The sequence below is a fragment of the Gallus gallus genome, chromosome 23 (assembly GCF_016699485.2).
Source record: "Gallus gallus isolate bGalGal1 chromosome 23, bGalGal1.mat.broiler.GRCg7b, whole genome shotgun sequence".
Lineage (NCBI taxonomy): Eukaryota > Metazoa > Chordata > Aves > Galliformes > Phasianidae > Gallus > Gallus gallus.
In genome coordinates, this window is record NC_052554.1 from 1,847,834 (window position 1) to 1,870,344 (window position 22,511).

The following is a 22,511-nucleotide window of genomic DNA, read 5'->3' on the forward strand; positions in this document are numbered from 1 at the left end:
GAAAGGATCTCAGCCACCGAGCACAGCAGTATCTGAAGGTTATCTTATGTGCACACCTCTCTGTGACAGCCACTGACTGTCAGCTACTTCACACAGTCACGATGGAAGCCTCCAAGCTGGGCTGCGAGGTGCTGCTTCACAGAGCAAAGCCTTTCCACGACTGCGAAGGAATCCATGTGGACAACAGCTCTGACACGTGGCACAGTGTGAAGCCTGAGAGATGCTGTCCTGACAGCAATGTGTGCACTTCACCACCTTTCATTTCAAGTGGATAGCCTGCCCAAATCAAACTGGTAGTTCCTCCTTATCTGCAATTCAGACCTAACGGTAGATGCTGTGTAGTGACCTGACTGCTGACAACAAGTGCTGACTCCCTCAGTGCTTCTGAGAAATTGCTTTATCCATGCTATGATCAAGGCCTGCTACACCACAGTACTGTGTTACAGGGACAGTGTTACATTAACAGATTGCAAATGCACCCGAACCGCAATCCTAAACAAGAGAAAAACAAAATTTAAACCAGAGAGCCAGATAACTCCTGTGTTAAAATACTGACAGATCTTGCATTAAAGGCCAAGTGTTCCACTCACTGACCCTGGCCTGAAGAAGCAAGCCCTGGAAAAAGAGTCCCTGCAGTATAGACTGCTGTTGTAGCTTCCCTCTGATCAACCCACTGCCCCATATCCACAGAAACCCACCTGCTTAGCTGCAACCTCTTCATCACGCCCATCTCCAATTACCACATAGGTGACCTTCTTTCCAAATCGTGACACAATCCTCTCAAAACAGCTCTCTTTGCCTGCCAAAACACAATCCCACTGTAATGAGCTTCGGGCAGAAACAGCCTGAACAAGCCCTGTTGTCCCAAAACAAAAATACATTCTTGTCTTACTGGGATGGGGAGAATGCCCAGTTTGGTTTCTAAGACCTGAAGCCATCACTATTAGCAATCATCTGCATCTCCTCAGTCACAAGTGCTGCTCGGCTGTAGAAACTGTGTTTCCTGTGTTAAAATCCCAGCTAATTCACAAAAAACACCTGAATGCCAGGTATCCAGCACAGCCCCTTACCTATTTTTGTTGCACTATAAATATTTTCAATGGGAAACACCTCGCCCAATCCATACAGGAGAACTTTGGCAAGAGCTGGCACCAGTTGGGTGGTTGTGATCAGGATGTTCACACAGTTTTTTCTGAAAGAAAGAACAATAAAGAAAGCACTTTTAAAAGTATATCAGCAGCCTGTAGTGCTGAAGGTCACCCCGGGCAGTTTGCTCAGCTTTCCAAAGGTGCCATCAACTTTGCTGCCCAGCCTCTCTGAGGCTCAGATTTTGACTCTGTTTGTTTGTTTATCTATTTTAAACAGATATTCTTCTGCAGGAATGCAATTTTGTGAGCACAGTCTTACTAAATGGACCTTCCTAACAAAGGATGTTGTCACAGGAAGGTCTCACAGGGTGCTCAGCAGTGAAGTTTCCGTGACAAGCAGCAGCAGAATTACATGTTGGCACTACTGCAACTGCACTAAGTGAGAAGAATTGCTGAGAAAGCAACAGACATGTTTCCAGTTTCCATACCTGGACTGTATGAGTAGCAGGGACTTTAATGCAGTTTCCAGCCAAGAATCAGTTAACACTTCTATATCAGTTCTTAGTCGCTGCAGAGCTTCCCTCTTCTGTGGGCTGAGAAGGCCTGGAAAGCAACACAAATTTGCTCAGCTAAGTCTAACAGACAGTCACAGCTCAATTAACACCTACCTATTCTGTCACAGCCAATATCATACTGAAATCATCTGAAAGTTGAGACTATAACAAGACAACAGGGGAAATCAGCTCCCAGTGACACAATGGAGCTCCGTGTAGATCTCAGGACACATGCAATAAAATGCATTTCTCAAAACACAGAAGTAGGTGTTGTGTGATGCCACCATGTATTTTTAGATGGGTCCTGAAAAACTCCACGTCTGGGTTTCCCACATATAAAAGATGCAGAAAGTCTGCTCCCTACCAGAAATAAGGTAATTGTGGAGCACTAGAATGCAGACTTATACTTCTACAGCTGCAAGTAATAGTTTTGATCACCCATTTTTCAGAATGTCCAAGAAAATGTTGTATTGAGTTTCTTTTGCATAGGCTAAGGAGCCAAACCTGAAACCCACCTGGCCAAGCCACCTGGTGCTGCTCCAGCAGCACCCCATTTCTCAGGATGTCAGTGCCAAGATTCAGACTAAACAGAACTTTTCTGACATTTGCTATGAAATACAGTTGTGGTTTGCATCTTTGTTACTGCTTTGGCTTTGGAAGGGAAGCACTGATAGAAAAATTTTAAGTGACTTTGTGAACAGACTTAGAGATGCCATGTCAGATTGCAAGCCCAGCAGCCAAAAGGGTGAACATATAACTTGCTGACAATGTCATAGTAACAGATTTTCTGAAGACACATGTGAAAAGGCCTCCTAAGTGGAGTGATATGTATGTCATTTAGGCCCATTCTGTGCAGAAATAGGCAGCCTTTCATTCAAAAGTAGCAAAGGGACCCTGAGCCAGACCTTTCTATTAGATATAGGATTGACTGACCTCTATCTACCATATGGTAACTCGGAGAATGCACTGCAATGCTGCTCAGTTTTGGAAGATGCACTCTCCTAGATTCCATAGAGACCTGATCCCAGCATGGCTACTTTTCACATTCAAACATTTAGGATAGCAAAAGCTACTGTACGGAACTGCTACTAAGAAAGACCAAGTCTGATGTCACCAGCTCTGCTTGGTGTCTCACATCCTGGAGCATGGCAGCACTCACCTCCAACGTTCGTTTTGTATTTATCGTAGATCTCTCGTACCCTACGGTAACGGAAGGCCAGTTTTCTCATCCAGTCTACTCCGCCTTGGACACCAACCGATGAACTGTGATTGGCATTGCTTCCTGAGCCACTGAAGCCATCCGTGGAGAAATTGTAGTTGCTGTTAAAGAAAAACTGATATGTTGTGTGTGCCACAGCATCAGAATCCTGGTAACCTTTCTGGATGAGTTGGAAAAGCACTATGAAGAACTCTGCACAACCACCACTGCACCTCTGACAGAGACCAGCTGCTCTGGGCAGTGTGCACTAACACCCAGCTACACCTGCTGCCAGTCCTGAACTGCTGTACTGAAAAGTATTGATGCAACCCCTCTTACTCACCCTCCAATACAAAACCTCCCTTTGCTCTTTGCTCTCTTCTCTTTGATATAAACATTCTTCCCACTAGACCCTCTTGTTCTACAGTGATAAATCTCAGTGTAGTTTCTTTCTTCCTGACATACAGGCACTTCTCAGACCTTTCCATGAGTCAGTTCAGCTCACTAATGCAACAGAATACTGATCCACTCTGCCTGAGTGTGTATATGATCAGCTCACACAGGGGTGCAAAACGTAGGCAGACTGAAAGGCCAAAATAATTAAGTTTGGAGTGCTAGTTCCACTCATTTCACCTGACTGAGAACATAGGTAATATTCAAGTTAGACAACACAATTCACGTTTTAATTCCAAAAGTCTTAACCTTTTGTAGGTCTTAACCTGACCCCTTCCCCCGAAAAAAACAACCAAGAACAAAAACAACCATGATAAGACACCCAGCAAACACCATTTGCCAAATTTCAGCCCCTGCACAATGCTGACCTCCACTCCTTAACCCCATCGCAGTTTGGTCCCCTTCTGAAGCCCCACAAAATAAATCAGACTGCATTAGTTCTACATTTCATGCATTCCTCAGTACACCACCTTAAATCCTGGCCATTATCATCAGATGCCACATCTTCTATGTGTACCTGGTCACACTCCTGTTTGAGACAGAAGAAAAATCAAAAGCTGCTGTTGTAATCCAGAAAGATACCAAAATTTGCAGACTGAAAAAGAGAGAGATTCATCAATCCCCCCACATTTGCCAACAGCAACAAATGAAGCCCTACTGCCTCCATGAGCCCAGATACAGCTTCCAATTGCTTTGCGCTCCAGTACTCCTGTTAGCTTTGTTTCACTTCACACTTCCTACAGGCCCTTGTCAAGACTGGGATTTGATGGACCAGAAATGTCCAAAAAAAGGACATTTTTACAACATTTTGTGTTGTCAGCAAAGAAGAAACCTCAATGTTCGCTAAACAAGTTGTACTGAAAGTTCACTGCCAGTCTGGAAATCTATTTCTAACCACTCAATTTCAGACTATGGTATAATTTCACACCTCCCCACATAGCTCACAGAACTCTCTTCACCACTGTCTAAAATACATCATAGCACAGGATACAGCCATGATTAAAACAAAGATTTATATTCAACTTCTGTGAAAGTGGTGCAGAACAGAGAGGTGTATTTTATTTGGCAAAGGGTGATGTGTACAAAAGAGAACGGAAGCAGAACAGAAGTCCCTTGAGAAGAAGAGGAATGGGAGAGCAGCAGAGAAAGACTGTGGGAATAGAGGGGAAGACATCAGTGTGGACAGCCACCTATCTGCATGGAAGCACACCCTTCACAGCTGTTACACAACCAGTGTGACCAACTGGTATGCTGGCTGAGACTGCAAGTTCTATTCTGTCTTTGAAGCTCCACATACTGGCATATAGGTCACTTTTTTCTCCACATCTCCATTTCAAAGCAGGAACAGTGAAAGCAAAGTGCTTCCTGGTTCAGAACAAAACTGTAATACAAAGTAGGCATCACTCCTGATGCTTTAGGCACAAGTAGAAACCCATAAGAGAGCTAGCAAAGCTCATGACACAAAGGTGTTCAGGATGCCCCTGTCTCAGATAAAAGAGAACACCCCTTTAATTTGGCCATGCTTAGAACCTGTTCAGTTTTGGCAGATCATTACATTTCAGTACTTGATGTGAAGCACATCTGCCCTCACAAACTCTGTAGTGTTTTGTGTTACAAAAACTCTTGCTATGTACCTCCAAGTCATTGAAAAACAGGTGAGTATCAGCCACTTCAAAAATCATCTCCTCCATTGAGAGACCTGAGCCAATCACCAGAGTTGGATCCTGGCAAAACAAAAGGAAATAATGTCAACTCTTTTTTCCCCCCAAAATTGGCAACAAGTTAGAAGCATCACATTATACTTTTAAAACAGAACATTTTTCTATTCATTTTACAGAAATCAACATTCTGCATAACAGATTATTTTTCTTCCACATAAGAGACAGTATTACCTTGCCATATTTTTGAGCATAAGATCCTGTGAGAAGTGAATGGAAAATTATGATGGTCTCATCCAGGTCCCAGAGAAACACTCGCTGTGTAGAGAATAAAAGCAAGTTAGAGCTGAGATATGGTCCTACAATAAAGCAAGCTTTAGGGTTCATTTTGTGGTTAGTCACAGATATGAACAACAGTATTCATCCCACAGGCTAAATGAGTTATTAAACTTTTTCAGTTTAGTATGATGGACTTTATACACTGAAACAGTACAACCAAACACACAGGGTAAGACTCCTGATCAAACTTTTCTCTAAGTTTCTCTTGCTTCTATAGTTACAAAAGGAAAAAAGTAAAAAAAAAAACAAAAAACAAAACAAAACAAAAAAAAAACCCAAACTGATAATGAACTTTAAAGCATTGCTAGTGTAGAAATTTACTGTCTGTGATGTAGAGAGCACCAGGTAAATGACCTTGGTGTTTATCAGAGACACCTTTGTTAAGATAAATAATGAGGTCTGGCTGTCATGACAAAGAGTTTCAGTACAGATGGGCTCTGATAAACTTGCAAAGTTAAGCCAAGAGGAATTACAAGAAGTTCAGTAACTGCAGATTCTGCATACGTGGCAGAATAACCCCTCACATAGGTCCAAGATGCAAAGTGCTGGATGGCACAGTGAACACCAGGTGCAATATGACTTGCAGCACACTCTCCCTGTAGATAAGATGAACTGCAAGCTGATGAAGGGAAGGTAGTTCCACTCTGCTTGGCATTGAGTATGGCATCCCCTGCCAAACGAGCAGCCAGCAAAGGGCTGCTAAGACAGTCACCAGCTTAGAGGAGGGCTTAGGGAGTTGTGATGGTTTAAAGACAAAACAAGAGTGATTTGCTAACAGCCCACAACTACGTGAAAGGGGAACTGCCAAGATTAGAGATAAATTCTCCTCTGTAGTGCTGGATGGAAAATTGCAATGGAAAAAAGAAGGAAGCAAATTGCAGCATGGGAGATTCTGGTTGGAGAAAGAAAACATCCTTCTGCAGGTGGGTGTGGTAGTCCCAGGACACATCACCAGGCAGATGCAGGATCTCCAACTTAAGAGATCCTCAACACTCGGCTGAACAATGCCAGTCACCCTGTCCTAGTGATGGGGACAGCCTTGCTCCAAGCATAAGACCGTACTAGAGACACCCAGATGTCTGCTCCATTGAAACCACTATGATTCCAAGACGTGCTTAAGTGAAGCTTGTCAAGAGCCACTGAAAAATTAATCTAGGGCAATTCTCAAATAAGAGTTATAGGAATTCTCAAACAAGTTACAGGAATTTCCTAGATTATCCTCTTTCATTTCTAAGGATACGGAAGGAAAGAAAGAGAGGAGAACATTTACCACCACACCATTCTGCAACTCTGCCTGTAGAAAATATTCTCACTTACCTCCAGTTCACTGTCTTGTGAAGAAGAGGTGTCTGCTTTCCTTTTCCCTCTGTTCTTCCCAGGGATATTTTTTCTTGCCTGTTCATCTGACTCTTTACTTGCTGTTGCTCTTGACAATGAGGGACTTGTGGATGCATCTCCTGCAGAAAAGAAATCAAATAGCTCTCATCCCCTGTTTTACTATTCAATAGCTTCTCTTAATACTTCTTGACACCATATATCAGAAACTCTTAGTCTGGAGTGAAACTACAAAGGAAAGTATTGAGTAATGTCTGTCCATCCTAGATTTGCCAGGTTTGTCAAATGCCTTTTCTGTGTTGAGCAATCCTATATGAGACATGCTGTTTTCACCTCTGCTGACACTACTCACTCCTGTTCTACCATAATACAGCTTTTGACCAACAGTTAAACAATAACCCGTGTACAGTTATCTGCAGTGTGTTCATCACACACAAACCCACAGTATGCTAACTGTAAATCAGACATGCTTACACTAAAGCTACATTGCCATACCTCCACAGATCAATCAATCACAGGAATGTACTTGGCCCTGGAGACTTGGCCAAGCAGCATGGCCATTACTGAAATATGAATAAACTACAGATCCTATTCTGCAACTGGTAAGAACTCCTGCCACAGTGAAAGGACTCTAACATAAATAAGAGTTTTGATGTGCAGAGTACTATGATCACAATGGGGGATACCCTTTGAATCCTTTACTAACAGTTCACTCAAAAGATTCAGCATCCCTGGTGTCTGTCTGACTAGTTCAGAAATAGGACTAGAACTCTATCAGGAACGCAGAAAGGCACAGGGAGATCCATATCTTCATCCAGAGTTACCAGACATATTACCCAGACCAGTTTCTGACCCTGGAGCAAAGACAATCTGAAAGAGTTTGAATTCAGTCTGGCTCTCGAGCATGAAGTAATTCATGAAAATTGAGCAGTTCTTATGAAAATTCATGTAGAATGGTCAATTCAAGAGTGCTCCTGAATTTAGAAAATGTCACTGAGAACGTTAACAACTGGACCATTCCCTGGCCAGTGCCTTGAAATAACAGGTCAGCTGCTTACAGCGTTCACAATCAAATAAAAATAAATTCAGGAGGGTAGGTCTCCTGTTGTTCACCCCAAATAGAGGACAAATACTTCCTGAAAGAGGCAAAACACTTGAAGAACCATGCCTCTTGATTTCCAACATCACAGTGTGCTGTTTGCCACCACCTGTCTAGAGCATCCCATAAGATAAACAGAAGAGCAGGTCTGAACATCGCCAAGTTCAAGACCACTGATGTGTATGCTTTGCTCATTGGCAGTCAACTATCCTTGATTTCCATCTCCCTGAATGAATGTGAGGACTTGACAGAGATCAGGTACTACTGATGGACTCTGGGAGGATGGAGAAGGCATCTCTGAATAGTCACAGGACCTACCACCAAAAAGGAGAGAGAATTAAGAAAGGCATGCTCACAGTGTGCAAAGGGACACATCACCAGGGAGCGCACAGGATATAACTGTGTTTGTAGAAACTGAAAGCAAAGAGTGAAATCCGCACAATATCTAAGTCTGGTACAACTCCTCGAGTTCCTGTGGCATGAGAAGTTACATTGGAAGGGAGCACTTCTTGGCAGCAGCTGTCTTTGTGGCATCCACGGACAGAGCGTATCTAGACACCGAGCCCCGACACATGACAGAAGGCAACATACCCATGGAGCTGCTGTCAGCTCTTCTGCCAACCACCCCTGGAACTCCCTCTCTCTACAGCATTCTGAGCACATGGTTTGTGTCTCCTGAATCACAGCAGTGTCAGACTTCCAGCATGCAAGTCTGGCCATCCCACCATACCAACACGCATGAGTGAGGCAAGCATGACAATGGAAAGCAAGCATCCTGTCCAGGTCAGAACACAAAGGCGCTGCATTTACATTCTGGAATCAAGTCTTCTCCATGCCTGTATACTGCATTGTTTCTAACAGGTATCTTACAACCACCCTGTTAAAGATGCAACCATTACCAGAGGAATGTCTCTGCACCGTCCGTGTAGGCACCATGGCGTTTGGTTTTTCAGATGGATACGTAGCTGTTGCTAATGCAGTGCTCTCCGCGTTGCTGTCTGCTGGTGTTATGACTCCAAAGCCAGAACTTGGGTAACACGTCTGGTACTGACTCTGGCCAAGGATTGTGTACGTAGGATATTCCTATTAGAGGAAAGGATCAGTTATGATAGGATACTCCTCTCAGACAGCATTATCTATGATGACTTCTATACTAGGTGATGTTTGTCAAAGAGAAACGTCAGCAAGAGCACAATCTGACTTTATGTTATTTCCTTCTGAACATGTACGAAATCCCTCAAAAGGATTGAGAGATACAACTTCCCAATGCCTCCACAGCAGGTACGTTCTGCCCACAGAGGGCCAGAAAACACATGGCCCTTCCTCTGCCTCCAGTTTCCTCAAAAATGGATTTATGTGCATGATGAGACAGTTACAGGGGAGTACCAAGTCCACTCTGTCTGTCTTCTACAATTAGTTGCTTTGTCTTGTGTTTTACTTGCTGATACGAGATGTACTGACAGTGACAGAGAGCAGCCTTGGCACTGGATCAGCATACAACCCCATCCAAAAGAGGCAGAGTGCCTTTACTCATGTCCTGACTTCAGGAAGCAATTATACTGCACGCTGTGAGGCAAGGCGTCCCTTTCTGATGACAACTTACTCATTTAGAAGGTGGTCACTAAAATCAGTCAGGGCGCCTGAACTCAAGCTATACCTGAGGATTTTCATTTCTGCTACTGATGTTAACAAAAACAGCCGCCTTCAAATGCCATGCCACTCTCTTCTGACACACTGTGCATTCCCAGCTCCCTCAAGGAACATCCTGGATTTGTGAACTTACATCAGTCTGCACCACCCCCCAGGAAAGCCTTTTCCTTTAAGTCCTAAGCAAATTCATGATAATGAAAGAACCCTAAAAAGTAGCAGTGCAAGCATACAAGGATTTTGCTTCAACCCTTGGATTTCCCTATATCCTCAGTCTGCAAAGCTGTGATTCTGAAGGGTTCATTTGTCACACCTAAATATTGAGGATGCCAGCTAACTGCTGGAGGGAGAGCACAGTGCTATCTCTTACGTTAGGTCATGGTGTAAAGGGGAAGGGCTCTGTGTTAGCCTCACAGCTTCTTAATTTTGTTTTATTCTAAGTATCAGAATGCTTATCTCACTCACTTTTTTGCTTATTTGTGCACAGTCTCTTTTCCTTCTCTTGCTGCTGGAGAACAAAGGCATTCAAAAGATGTCCAAGCGTAATACTCCCTTAGCTTGGTTCTAATAATTGTTCTTTTTCTTCTTCTCCAATGTCCCTCATGAAGGATCTCAGTGCTGTGCTTAAGGTTCCCACACAAACAGCAGATAAGGAAACAGCTACGGACAGCTCAAGTAAGTTTGCTGCAAAGGCCAGAGGGATCAGCAGTGTGGTCAAAGATGCAGCAAAAGTAATTTTGCTGACTCTGAGTTCCAAACAGAACCCTGTAACTTTAACACTCATTGTGTTTCATTTAAAGTGGTGCAAATATTTTGCCTTCTTATGTTAGTTTCGAATAATGTGGTAAACAGAAGTGAACAAGATGCTGCACATGAATACAACAAGGAAGAAATTTTACCTGTGAGATGCTGGCTACTGCTGATGTGGAAATATTGACAACAGTTGAGGATGTAGAGACTGGACTGGCATTGGTAGTTGATGCTGTAAAATTAAGAATTACTGCATATATATATGTTTACGATGAGTATGAGAGACAAGACCAATTTCAGGTGTAAAAATAAGTTCTTACAACGTCTGTATGCATGTATTTGTTCTTCTAGCAGACAAAAAAGTGTTGGGTTGTATCTAGAAACCAGCTATACTTCCATTGGGCTTAGAGAGGAGAGCTGGCACACAGTGATCCTTAAAAATGTTATTCTTCAGTATTTCAGAAATTTTATCCAAAGCTTTTTAAAAGAAAACATTTTCTTTCCATGTTTGCTTTGCAATTGGAGTTCAATTAAAACAGCTTTATACCTTTATTACAAATTTTAAGAAGACAAAAATCACATTCTGATATTTAACTATTAGCAATTAGAAATGAATCAGAGTAGACCATGGATATGAATGTGTTTAAATCAGTTCTGGTAACAGCACAGTTTCTGCTTCCTCTGGAATTAGTATACTTGGCTTAATTAGATCAAAACAACAGGGAAGTAGTAAAAATATTTCAAATAATATAAAAAGAATGCTTCCTACTAGAAAAGTGAATACTTCTCCCCATACCCTGTGACACTACATCTTGTTTTTGGAAGGGAGCTCCTGAAAGAATTTGTCATGTAAGACAAGTTGTTAGGGACATCTAGTTGTTAGTTTAATAGTCTTCATGTCAATGCATTCAGCTCTTCTAAAACACAGAGAGGCAGCCAGAGCACCTTCTGGGAACAGGAGTCATTTAGCAGATTTTATGGTTTTACAGCTATAGGGCCATACCACTAAACATTATTCCACACAGGGTTTCAGGAACTTCAAGGATTAGCAGAAAGAAATACTGAAATCAGCACAAACAAAGCCAGCATGTACTAAATCAAGGGTCACCAAGGAATACTATCTTGTGCTAAACCGTCTTTCTCTGCACACAAACAAAACCAACAATAGTTAGGCACTTAGGAAAAGGCTTGCAGAAATCCACAGTATCACCTACTGTACTACAAGAAAAGCCTTTCTGCAAATCACATCCATGCAGAATTCAACCCAAGACTGAAGAACTCGAGATCCTGAAGGCTTCAGGCTTTCTATCCTAAGGGAGCTGCAAAGGGAAAAAGACCCCACCACAAACTCTGAATCAATATACATTGCATGGTGGCAAGCACAGGTACTATCTGGTGAACAGCTCCTGGAAAGAGGAATGGATCCTCATAGAAGATGAAAAACAGAAGAAATGCATCTTAAAAGATACATTAAAATACAAAGTATGAGAGGAGGAAAAGGCAGAGAGGTCTTTCTGCAGAAGCAGAAAAGAAGGCAAGTAGTTAGGTCTTGAGAATCTCCTCACAGATAGGAGCAACAGTGTTCAAAAACAGATGGGGGAAAGTTTTGGAGGGTGAACATCTAGAAAAAGGGGAAAAGGCTGCACTGAACAGCTATAATGGCAATGAAAACACTCAAGTGCAAATAGTAGCGATGCAGATACCAGAAGCAGCAGTGGAGACTCCTTGTAAGCAGCTGCTGAAGAGCAGGGGACAGTTTCCAAACTGTATGTGTTACTGAAACAATGAGAACCTTAAAAAAAATGAAGGCACTGTGAAGTGCTTCCCTCCAGAAAAGCTCCTCCCTAACACACAGTGAAGCTGCCAGGAAGCTGGAGGAGATGAACTGCTGAGAAGCCAGAATTACTCTACCCCTTCTCACCTACGGTGCTCTGAAGAGGCTGCTTTGCTACTGAGATGGATCACACAAGGTATCATAAAAAAGAGCTTCCAAGAGCTGGGACTCTGCTAAAACACAGCCTCCCCACAATGAACTTTGTTGTTTACCTTGTAAACTCTGGTCTCATTCCACGATTTCTTTTTGAATTATCCCTTATCTATACAACACAACATAGCAGTTTTTTACAAACAGCTCTCACTACCCTAATCACACAAATCATTCTGCGCTGTGGGTCAGCCCTTCAACCTGCAAATGGGCCAAAATCACACAAAGATGTTTGGCATGGATGTGCCAGAAGGACTATTCAAGACCATTTCACAACCTCAGTTTTCATAGATCTGCAAACACAAGCCTGTGCCTTGAAGCTGCCATGCCTCTTTCCCTTCTCTTTTTCTCTCCCACTTGATGGGAAGGGAAATGGTGATTAATGCATTTTACATTTCATCTGGCTGTTTTGCTCGCATGGGAAGAAGAGGCTAGGCAAGCAGGAGCCATGTCACCTCCAGCACTTCAGGGAGCCACTGCCACTACAGCCACAGCTTGCCCAGCTACTACCAAAAGCAACATCCTTAGCCACTAAATGCAGCTGACATATCACCTGGGTTTAAATATTATGTAAGTCCAGTCCAGAGTTAGCCTGCAGACTAAACCACACTGGTCATGCACCGGAAAATGTTTCTGCTGGGCCAGCAGCACCATACAACAGTGCATAACCCTACTGTCTTGTTTGGAGAGAAGCAAGTAAGAGCCTACCAATAAAACAACTGTTCTGTCCATCCTTCAGCTACTGCTCTCCAGCACTGATCAGGTGTTTTTTCATACTTCTAAAGAGCAGTGTGAAGATAAACCCTCCTAAGTTAACATAACACAAGACCGCTGTGTCACATCCTTACAGGAGAACAGGTCAGTATTTCAACACCCTGACCAGGGCTCTCTGCTGCCTTATTTATTCCCTACCTGTTTGCCGTGGTACATCAGCTGGCAAACTCACTCAGGGTCACCTTATGCAGAACTGTTTTTGACAAGCTCCTCTTTGTGATTAAGATCAATGCTATAAGACATCACAATTTATTCTGCCTAGAGAAGAGTTGTATTTAAAGGATGGTAGTATTTCATAGAATCAGACTGGCTTGGGTTGGAAGGGACATCAAAGACAATGCAGCCCCAAACCCTGCTGTGGGCTGGCTGCCAATAGCCACATCAGGCTCTAGGCCAGGCTGCCCAGGGCCCATCCACGGCCCTGAGCACCTCCAGGGTGGAGCACCAATCTGGGCAGCAGTATCAGCATCTCACAGCCCTGAGTAAAAACCTTCCCCCTGATATCTAATCTAAATCCCCCCTCTTTTAGTTTAAAACCATTCCCCCTTGTCCTATCACTATTAGACCATGTAAAAGTCGCTTTCTCCCTCTTCTCCAGGGGGAATACTCCCAAGCTTCCTCAGCCTTTCTCCAAAGCAGAGTAGATGCCCTCTGAGAATCCTTATGGTCTCCTCTGGACCCTCTCCAACAAATCAACATCTTTCTTGTGCAGGAGGACCTGGACCTGGATGCAGTATTCCAGCCAAATGGGGTCTCATGAGGGCAGAGCAGAGGGTACAAAACCTGAACCTTTCAATCTTGTTCAGGTTCCTTTGGATGACATCCCTTTCTTCTTTCTTATCAACTGTATCATTCAACTTGGTGTTCTCTCTCGTATTTCTAATCTTTAACCACAAATTTGAAAAGTAAATTAAGAATAAACATTACACTGGGCTATCTACTGCTGCAATGAGTCAAGGCTGAGCAAGTATCACAACATTCTATGTGTCTTTCCTACTTGCAAAATCCATGCTAAAACCTCTTCATTACTTAACTACTCTCCTCTGCTTGGCACTCATTATACCACATCTGGATGCCACATTCAGTTTGGGGCCTCAAGCAGATGACAAATGTTGATAAACTTGAGCAGGTCTGGCACAGAGCCACCAAAACGGTCATGGAGCTGAAGCACACACCCTGCAAGGGAAGGCTGTACAGCAGAATCAAGTTTGAAACCCTGTAAAGTCAGGTAAATGGAACCAAATTCATCCTGCGTTCATTAAGATCTATGTTAGGGGAACCTTTAAACCTAGCAGAGCTTGTTAGGTTCAGCTGCAAGCTAGCTATAACATTATTCTTTGCATTATATGGCTTCTCCTATACACATTCTTTAGTAGATGTTACCATGCTATTATGCTTAATTGTTGACACAAAATTTCCAGAACTGATCATTTCATTTCCTATTGGTACCCCACAGTCTGCATGTTCATTAAGCTCCTTCATAGCCAGAACAGTGTTATATGGAGAAGCAATAACATTATCTTCACTAGGGGGATAAACTGAAGTAACAAATCTCTCTACTTCCAGGAAATCATCCTCAGGCAAGGCTGTTCGTGCTGCAAAGAGATCGTTTCAGTGGGGTCTGATATCAGCCTGCCATATCAAAAAGAAGTTATCAAGAAGAAAGTCAGGTTCTTTGTGCAGCAGCAGAAGAGAAATGGTCACAACACGAAGGGAGAGATGCCCTGACCTGACAGAGGTAATAATTTCACCATCATGACAGTCCTGGAGGAGACTTCATCACCATCTTCTGGAGGTTTGTGAAACCCAAATGGAGAAAGCCCTGAGCAACCTGTTCTGAATTCTGTGCCAGCTGTTCCTCAAGCAGGAGGATGAATCAATGATCCCTGAAGTCTCAGAATTACGCACTTGAAGTCAAAAAGATTAAGAATTCTTGAACTGCTTCCTAAACATCATAGAGATGAATGTTCGTAATTCATCACCAAGCACAAGTGGCAAAAATTCAAGTCTAAAAGAAATATCTATTTGCACATATTTGCCACAAGCAACAAAATATCATTCTTCAGCTAAATAGCCTATCTACAGCTAAAAATTGCTTTGGAAGGTGGTGAAATTCAGCACATGGCTTCTTAGATATGACACTTCTGGCACTGGGAGTATCTGTAGGCCAGTTCTGTAATTACAAATTCACTTCCTGGCAGATCTACCAAGCTGGAGGCCTCACACAGCAACACAAGCAATGTATCTGTGTGGGGGTATAAGCTGTGTGTGTATGTATCATACATGAGCCCCCTACTTCCAGACATAACAACAACAAAATCCAGTCTCAGTCAGTGTATTTACTGACTTCAAGCTAAAATCTACCAACAAAGAGCTTCAAAAACATTCTCAGGAAATGCATGCAAAAGAACACAACGTTTAGTCTCCTCTCCCCATCCCATTTGCTCTTCACCCTGTGAAGTCCATCAGCATGGCACCAACAAGCCAGCCTGGTGCATACAGAGGTACGTAGCAAATACAAAACCAAACACAAACACACGCACAAATAGAAAAGAGACAAAGCATAAAGAAGCATGCACAAACCAAGAACAAACGTGCAAGCCTCTCTATTTGTGGTACTCAATTAGGTGGAGAGAGATGCAGATAAAAACCATGCCAAGTTACCTTCAATGGAATAAGAATAATGTGCTGGGCTGGGCTGGCTTGTGGTTAACCCTGTAGTGCAGGTAAGAACACTGTGCTGACTTGTAGATGGAGTCTGAATTAAACCACTTTCAGGTTTCATACCTGGCCACAGTGCACCTGAATCAGATAAATTGGACCAGTTATACATAAACATGCTGGGACCAAACAGCACGCTGCTACCTCAGAGTAAGGTTTTGGCTTGTCACAAAAGCAAGGAACAAATCACACATGAAAATGCTTTAATTTCGGCAATAAGAAGTCCTGAATGGCAGGCAGCACGTGGATTAGGGCTGCTTACAAAACTTGCTGAAAAAAGAAAATTAAAAGCACCAAAAAGACTAACTTCTAAAGCTTTCAAATAAAAATCCATCAGTGTAACAGTAAGGCTCACTGCCATGTGGGTAGGAAGGAACTGCTGATCCTTGATCAGCTAGCTTACAGCAAAGTTGGGGTTGGAATTTACTTATACTCCTTCACTAAGTCTGAGGTCAAATACTTAAAAACAAGCTAAAAGTCAGTCTTTTTCATAGACTGAACACAAGGAAAAACAGAGCTCAAAGGAAAAAAAAGACCAGAAAGTTTCCTCTAGATTTTCTGTCATTTTAGAATCATTCATGCCCAATTTGTACCAATACTGACCAAAGGACATGCAGCAGTGTGATTTTTAATTCCTATGCACAAGGCACACACAGACAGTGTGGTTTCAGGTCAGGTGCTGCATTAAAGTCCATTCTGCTGTGCTGGCAGCAGTGACAACAGTGCCTGACCTCAGGAACTCGAGGCCTGATTCTTCAGGGCTCCCCAGGTTTGTTTTCTTTTAAACTGTTTCTGAAGTCAAATTTCATTTATTTTCTTTGTTTCTTGCAATTGTAAGTCCTGGAGTCTGAAAGCTGACTGCTAAAGACTCAAGATGCTACAGCTTTTCCACCCTCCTGGACAAAGACCTGCTTATGGGAAGCAGGAAAAACTCCCCTTGGAATTAGATATTCCATTTTCAAGAGTGGGTAGAAGAGAATTACAGTCAGTCTTTTAACAGCAGACTGACAGAAAGGTGCTGAGGACCACCATTTAATTGCATTTATGACTCCAGTTATTAACTCAGAGTACGTAATACAGCCAGCAGTTAAAGTTGCTGCAATCCCCGGTGCAAGAAATCTAACCAGCTGGGGTTAATCTATACCTAGTTAAAGGCACTTCCTTCTGGCCTGCAGTAAAAAAGCAGGAATTAGTTGGAAAGATCTACTTAGAAACAAGAAAGAATGCACAAAGCAGAGGGACAAAGGCCATCTGGAGCTAGACATAATGTTCAGGGCCAGCAGAAAGATGACCTTCCATCTCAAAACCCATTCAACCTTGGGAGGGTGTGTAAAAAAATCCAACTGGCACCCATGAGTCATATGAAGTCACTCATCTGCATGGTCTTTCAGGGTTTTGATTCCTGTTCATTATGGTTTCAAACCTTGAAAGCCATGGTAATTAGCAAATAATAGTGAAAGAATGATTTAAGGAAGATTGCAGATATACTGTAGAAACTGCAGGGCAAATATATGGGAAACAGATCTCCTAAGGAGAGCAGGTGTGGTATTTTTAAGTAGCTTTTAGAGAGGACAGTAATCAGCAGTTCCTTACAGTGCAAGATCGGTGGGAAAGCAGCAGAGAACACCAAATTCAGGCAGTCACAGAGCATACCAACATGCCTACCCGCTGTGATGGTGAAATACAAACAACATCTGAACGCTGCAGGACACTTATCACACAAGGGGTGTAAAGGAAGATCAGATAAACACGTCAGAGGTGCCCATAGGGTTGGCTGGATGCAGGTACAGCAGCTAACTCAGGCATCTTCCAACCCCAGCCTTCCACGACTGCCTTGGTCAGCAGGGCACACCCTGGCCCTGGTGATGCACATCCTTCCCTGCTGTTCTGCAGCAGCACAGCTTCAAGGATGACACAGAGGATAAGGGGGCACAAAACACCCTCACATCAAATGACAGCACTGCAGCTGAGGCAGAGGAATGTCATAGGGCACATGTATGGAGACAGAAAGGCCCCACACAGGACAGATCACCACATGTATGTTCTCCTTGAGTCCATGTAAACCATCATATCTACAGTGATTCTAACCCAACAGAAAGCCACAAGGCTTATATGTCATCACTCTTGTTTTAATATTGCTTTTCACAAGTCTGTGCATAATAGTGCACTAAGTGCAAAAAAAAGTATTACAGCACAAGTGTCAAATAAGCATACTGTATTTTATATATATATATATATTCATATTTAAATATATATAGGCCACCTCTTTGAAAGCAGCACCCTGAACTGAGCGCTTGACAGCTGGCTTGAATTTCATACATAAAATACCTCTGCTTTGCTCCTAATCCATGATGTCTTCTTTTTGACATAGAATTATACCCACAATAAGAAGAGATGCAAACCTTGGATCTGCTGGTAAAATATCTATTCAATCTAGTCAAGTTCTCACATACTCAAAGAAATATTGTGAGCAGGAACATAATTAGACTTTCCTTAGCACTGCACATGGTTAGTGCTGGATCCCACCTGATCTGTCCATCTTCCCAGTATGATGACACGGGTACTACTCCAGTATGATTTCCATTTCTGGAAATGTGACTTCTAACATTTCCATAGCACTTAAATTTAGACTAAAAATTCAGCTACGTAATAATAGTCCACAAAATCCTTACCAAGACACTTCAGTAACTGAATTGATTGCATTTCAGAAGAACTTTAATGGACAAAAGTTGCTATGAAGTCAAGAGAAAAGGCTTATCTCTTGTCTAGGTCTCCAGAAGATACTATGAATGCAACAGTAGAAATTAATAGTTAAACACCTAATTACAGAAAAAAAAAAAAAGTAATAAAAAAAATCACAGTAACCACAGCCACCACCAACAAAACATCACAGAACCCAAATGAAAAACCCTAAAAATACACAACAAAAAAACAACAAAACAAAAAAAATTCAGAGACAAGTCTAAAATGCCTTTATAAAACATCTCGACCTAAAACTTCAAATGAACACTTCCAATATTTCCCATTGGAAAAGAACAACCATGCAGCACTGCCAAATGCCTAAAAACCTTCAAGGCGGCCTCAGTGCACTGCCCACAGCAAACTACCAATAAAGACCAACCCAGGGATGGAAATGAAACGACAAGCCAGTGTTTGGATGCGCTAAAAAGACTGAAAGTGGAGTGCAGGCATTGGGAATGAAACATGCTTTCCAATGGCTGTTATGGGCTGGGTTGGGCATGCTGTCAGCAGCAGACCATTTGGCACCACCCAACGCTACCATGGCACAAAAAGGACAAGGAGGGTTTAGAAAGATAGCAGACCAACTGCCCTAGCTACCCTACAGTTTACAACCTGCGAAGTTTCTTCCTTACAGCATTCAAGCAGTTAGAATTAATACAGCACAAATTTGATTTAGGAGATACTGTGCGAGTAAATCCTCATGGTCCCATCATTCTAATCCTAAGGATGCCCTCAAGCACAAATATGAAAACCTCCTTTCTGATAATACATTGGAAGAAAAATAAGAAAGAAAAGGAGGACAAAAAGGTGCGTACATCAGCTTTATACGTTCTTGAAAAGGTAATAATTTGTGCCAAATCACATAGTAATGTAACTTATGTCTAATAAGAATGAGCCCAGTTGCATCTTTCACACCATCTTTCAAAAATAACATGACAAATTAATTGCTCTGTAATATATATACATATATATGATTCTGTGATGTATAAAAGTAATTGCTCTGTCAGTAGCTAACCAGCCATCCCTGCTTAGGGCACAAAGGCATTTAGTTCTCCAACTAAGGAAAACTTACCCTTTTACAGTCTGATATACTAAAATTTTAACACTGAATACAAATCGACACGAGGCTCTGTTACTTTACCTAGGCAGCATGACCACAAATCCCCAAGACAAACATTTCATGGCTATCTCACAGCTGACAGCACACTTTTTCCCTGTGTTAGCTGCGTAGAAGGTCGATGTGCTCTCCTCTCTCACAAAAGAGCTGGGCACTGAAGGGCAAAACCACCTCGGCTACCATACATACAGAGGAAGCACATGGTGAACAGCCCAAACCTTGTCACCAACCTTTAGAAGTTCAGTTACAACAGGACTCTTACCCTGCAAGCTTTTACAAAAACTGCCATGGCTAATAGAGGGCTCAACTATCAGAGCAACTTAAGCAAAGTCACAGCCTGAATAAACTCGGTGACATTTTCACATGAAATCTGCATTTGGTGAAACATGAGATAACAAAAGTCTTAATCTTGGCCAACAAAAAGGAAAGGAAAAATATATTCAAGAAAAGATGCTGTAGTATGGGGCCTTCGGTGATCTGCACAAACACAGCCATACCATAACTGGAGAAAATGATGACTCTAAACTAAGAAGCATTCAGCAAGCTGCATGGCTACATTCAAATTACTGTCCAGGAAAGAAGTTTTGTTTAAAAATAAATAAATAAATCAAAAAAGGTCTAACAAGATGAAGTTTCATCTAGGGCTGACTCACACTAAACCACAGCTATTGCCATTTACACACATCTTTCCATCGCTCTGCACTGATCTACAATTTAAGCTAGGCGTGTGCTCTCCTCTATGTGCTTCTCTCCAATACACCTGGTTAATCTTAATATTTGCTTTTTAATGAGATGTAAGAAAATAACTGCGGGCACTGAGACATCTTTGCAAATGTATTTCTTACCAAAAGGAGGTAGTCCGTAGGTTTGGGTGGTCTGGGGGTAGATGGTGTAGGGCTGAGATTGCTGTAGTGCTTGGTACTGAGTCTGACCAGGGTAAGGGCTCATTGTTTCCGATACAGGTACAGAAAGGATATGTGCATATGGCCTGATTGAAAAGAAGGAAGAAAAGTTACAAACAAACAAACCAACATAACTTTTCATATATGCAGTTTTCAGCCTCCAAGCCAGAAGAAACATTATTAAATTGCTTTAGAAAGAAGAAAGAATCCCCAATTAGTGGGACTGCGAGGGCAGGGGGAGCGGGGTGGGGGGAACTCCATGTCCCAACAGGCATGAGCACTTAGTTTCACCTATGGTGCCTTACAGCAGCAAATCCTAAAACTAGCAGAATACAGCAGTAACAGAACTAATGGAACAAACAGACTACACAAAAGCAAACATGGGAGATTTAGGCCTCCTGTACCATGCAATTTTATGATGCTCAAATACAGTAAATGATTGGTAACATCTTACACTTCTCTTATATGCTTGTTTATCTCTCAAATACTATTCAACAAGATCACTGTATTGTTAATTAATTGAAGAGGTCTATTTATCCTTGGGATCATAAGACAATGGCCACTGAAGCCAAAGAATGACTTCCTCTAGGCTCAGTGTGCACAGCAGTGAGTGCCTGCTGCCTAGCAGATAGGGGAGTGTGGTCAGAGTAATTAAAGAAATATATAATGATATAAAAAGATGACTTCAGAAAGGAGCTACTGAATTTTGTAACAGCTGTTCAACTTACTTTGCAGAATACATCTGTGAGGTATAATCATTTGATGACCTTGGGATATAGTCAGTGCATGTCATAACTGGAAAAATAAAACAGTTTATGTAATTACACAGGAGATTTCTACAAACAACTAACGTCAGTTAATTACCTGCACACTCACATGGTTTTCACCAACACAAGAGGGTTTTTTAGTGCCTTGGACATCTGCTTTAAAGTAAATTCTCAAATCCCACAGCATTAAAACGCACCAAAAATGTTCTTGCCAATTCACTGCGTATAATGTGATGCTTCCATTTTTCCGTTTGAATAAATCCACAGCAATCACACTCTAGAACTGGTAAGACAGAGTCACCCAGGCTACACAACCCAAGTTCAAACTCATCTCAGATACCCTTATGAGAAAGGTCCCAGTTACAGCACTGGGGTGGACTAGATTGCTTGAGTTGGTGCGTCTTAACTCAGCAGCCATTGCAATATCCTGAATCCAGATGAGCAGACCTGTTAACTACTCAACTGCCCATCAAACCAGGAAAGTGAGAATATGCAGGACCTCCAGCACAGAACCTGGCACTGCACAGCCCCTTATGGTGTGTCACCCCAATAAGGAACTATGGAACAGTGATCTCCAAGCTAAACAGTACATCTGACTGTAAGTCTGCAGAGTACATGAGTTTATCAGTTCTGACTCACAATCACCATAGCCAAATTCTTAGCAAATACAGTTGTGCTGCTTATGGATCCATGCAATTCTTATAATTGGTAAATGGCTTAGCCAGATAGGCAGCAGATTTTGCAGGCTAAAATTCTTGGTAACTTCTTCAACTGCAGCACATTGATTAAAATAGCAAAGATGCAATCAGTTAGCAATTGTATGGAAATTGTACGTTATATATTTTTAATCAAGTTGAACTGATTTACGGTTATAAGTAACTGCAGGCAGTCAGAAGTATTCTGCACAGCACTCTTACTTCCATAATAACCTCCAGCCCTGCTTTTCCAGTGAGAATAGATTCCACCTCTCACTTACTATGCAATCTTTTTAATCTTCTGCCTCAGTTTCCTCCCAAAGTACTTTGTAAGTAATTTCTGCAAACATTAGATATAGTTCAGAGTCTAAAATTAAATGTACAGTGTATTATTAGAAAAGACCCAACCATCTGTATAGAGATGATGATAAAACTGAAATCTTTTTTAAAGGCATCATTATTAATTCAACCCTTCCCCAAACGAAGATAACAGACAAGGCAGGTAAGACACAGCAGTAACCAACTGCAAGTTTGGGGACAGTAATACAAAAGTAGATAGGAAATGGTATTTGTTTACCATCACACATGCAGACATTAATGCTTTGTAAGCACCACAGCAAGCCTTCACCTTACAACTGACAGCATGGACAGGATTATAAAGAGGAGATGAAGTTTGCACTTGATGAAA

At 42.1% G+C, this 22,511-nt stretch overlaps 1 protein-coding gene across 24 annotated transcripts in view; it reads right to left on the minus strand.

Moving 5' to 3' along the window:
- EYA3 (EYA transcriptional coactivator and phosphatase 3) overlaps positions 1-22,511 on the minus strand; it is a 44,544-nt gene that overhangs the window by 2,940 nt on the left and 19,093 nt on the right. For 11 of the 24 annotated variants that reach the window (XM_046903526.1, XM_046903523.1, XM_046903528.1 and 8 more), the window contains 13 exon segments: positions 21,090-21,156; positions 20,305-20,447; positions 15,544-15,681; positions 10,271-10,353; positions 8,624-8,807; positions 6,608-6,747; positions 5,186-5,269; positions 4,928-5,017; positions 3,764-3,822; positions 2,802-2,962; positions 1,577-1,691; positions 1,071-1,192; positions 699-799 (listed from right to left, as the gene is read on the minus strand). In XM_046903526.1, the coding sequence (XP_046759482.1) occupies positions 699-799; positions 1,071-1,192; positions 1,577-1,691; positions 2,802-2,962; positions 3,764-3,822; positions 4,928-5,017; positions 5,186-5,269; positions 6,608-6,747; positions 8,624-8,807; positions 10,271-10,353; positions 15,544-15,681; positions 20,305-20,447; positions 21,090-21,156 (1,487 nt within the window). 24 annotated transcript variants of the gene reach the window in all.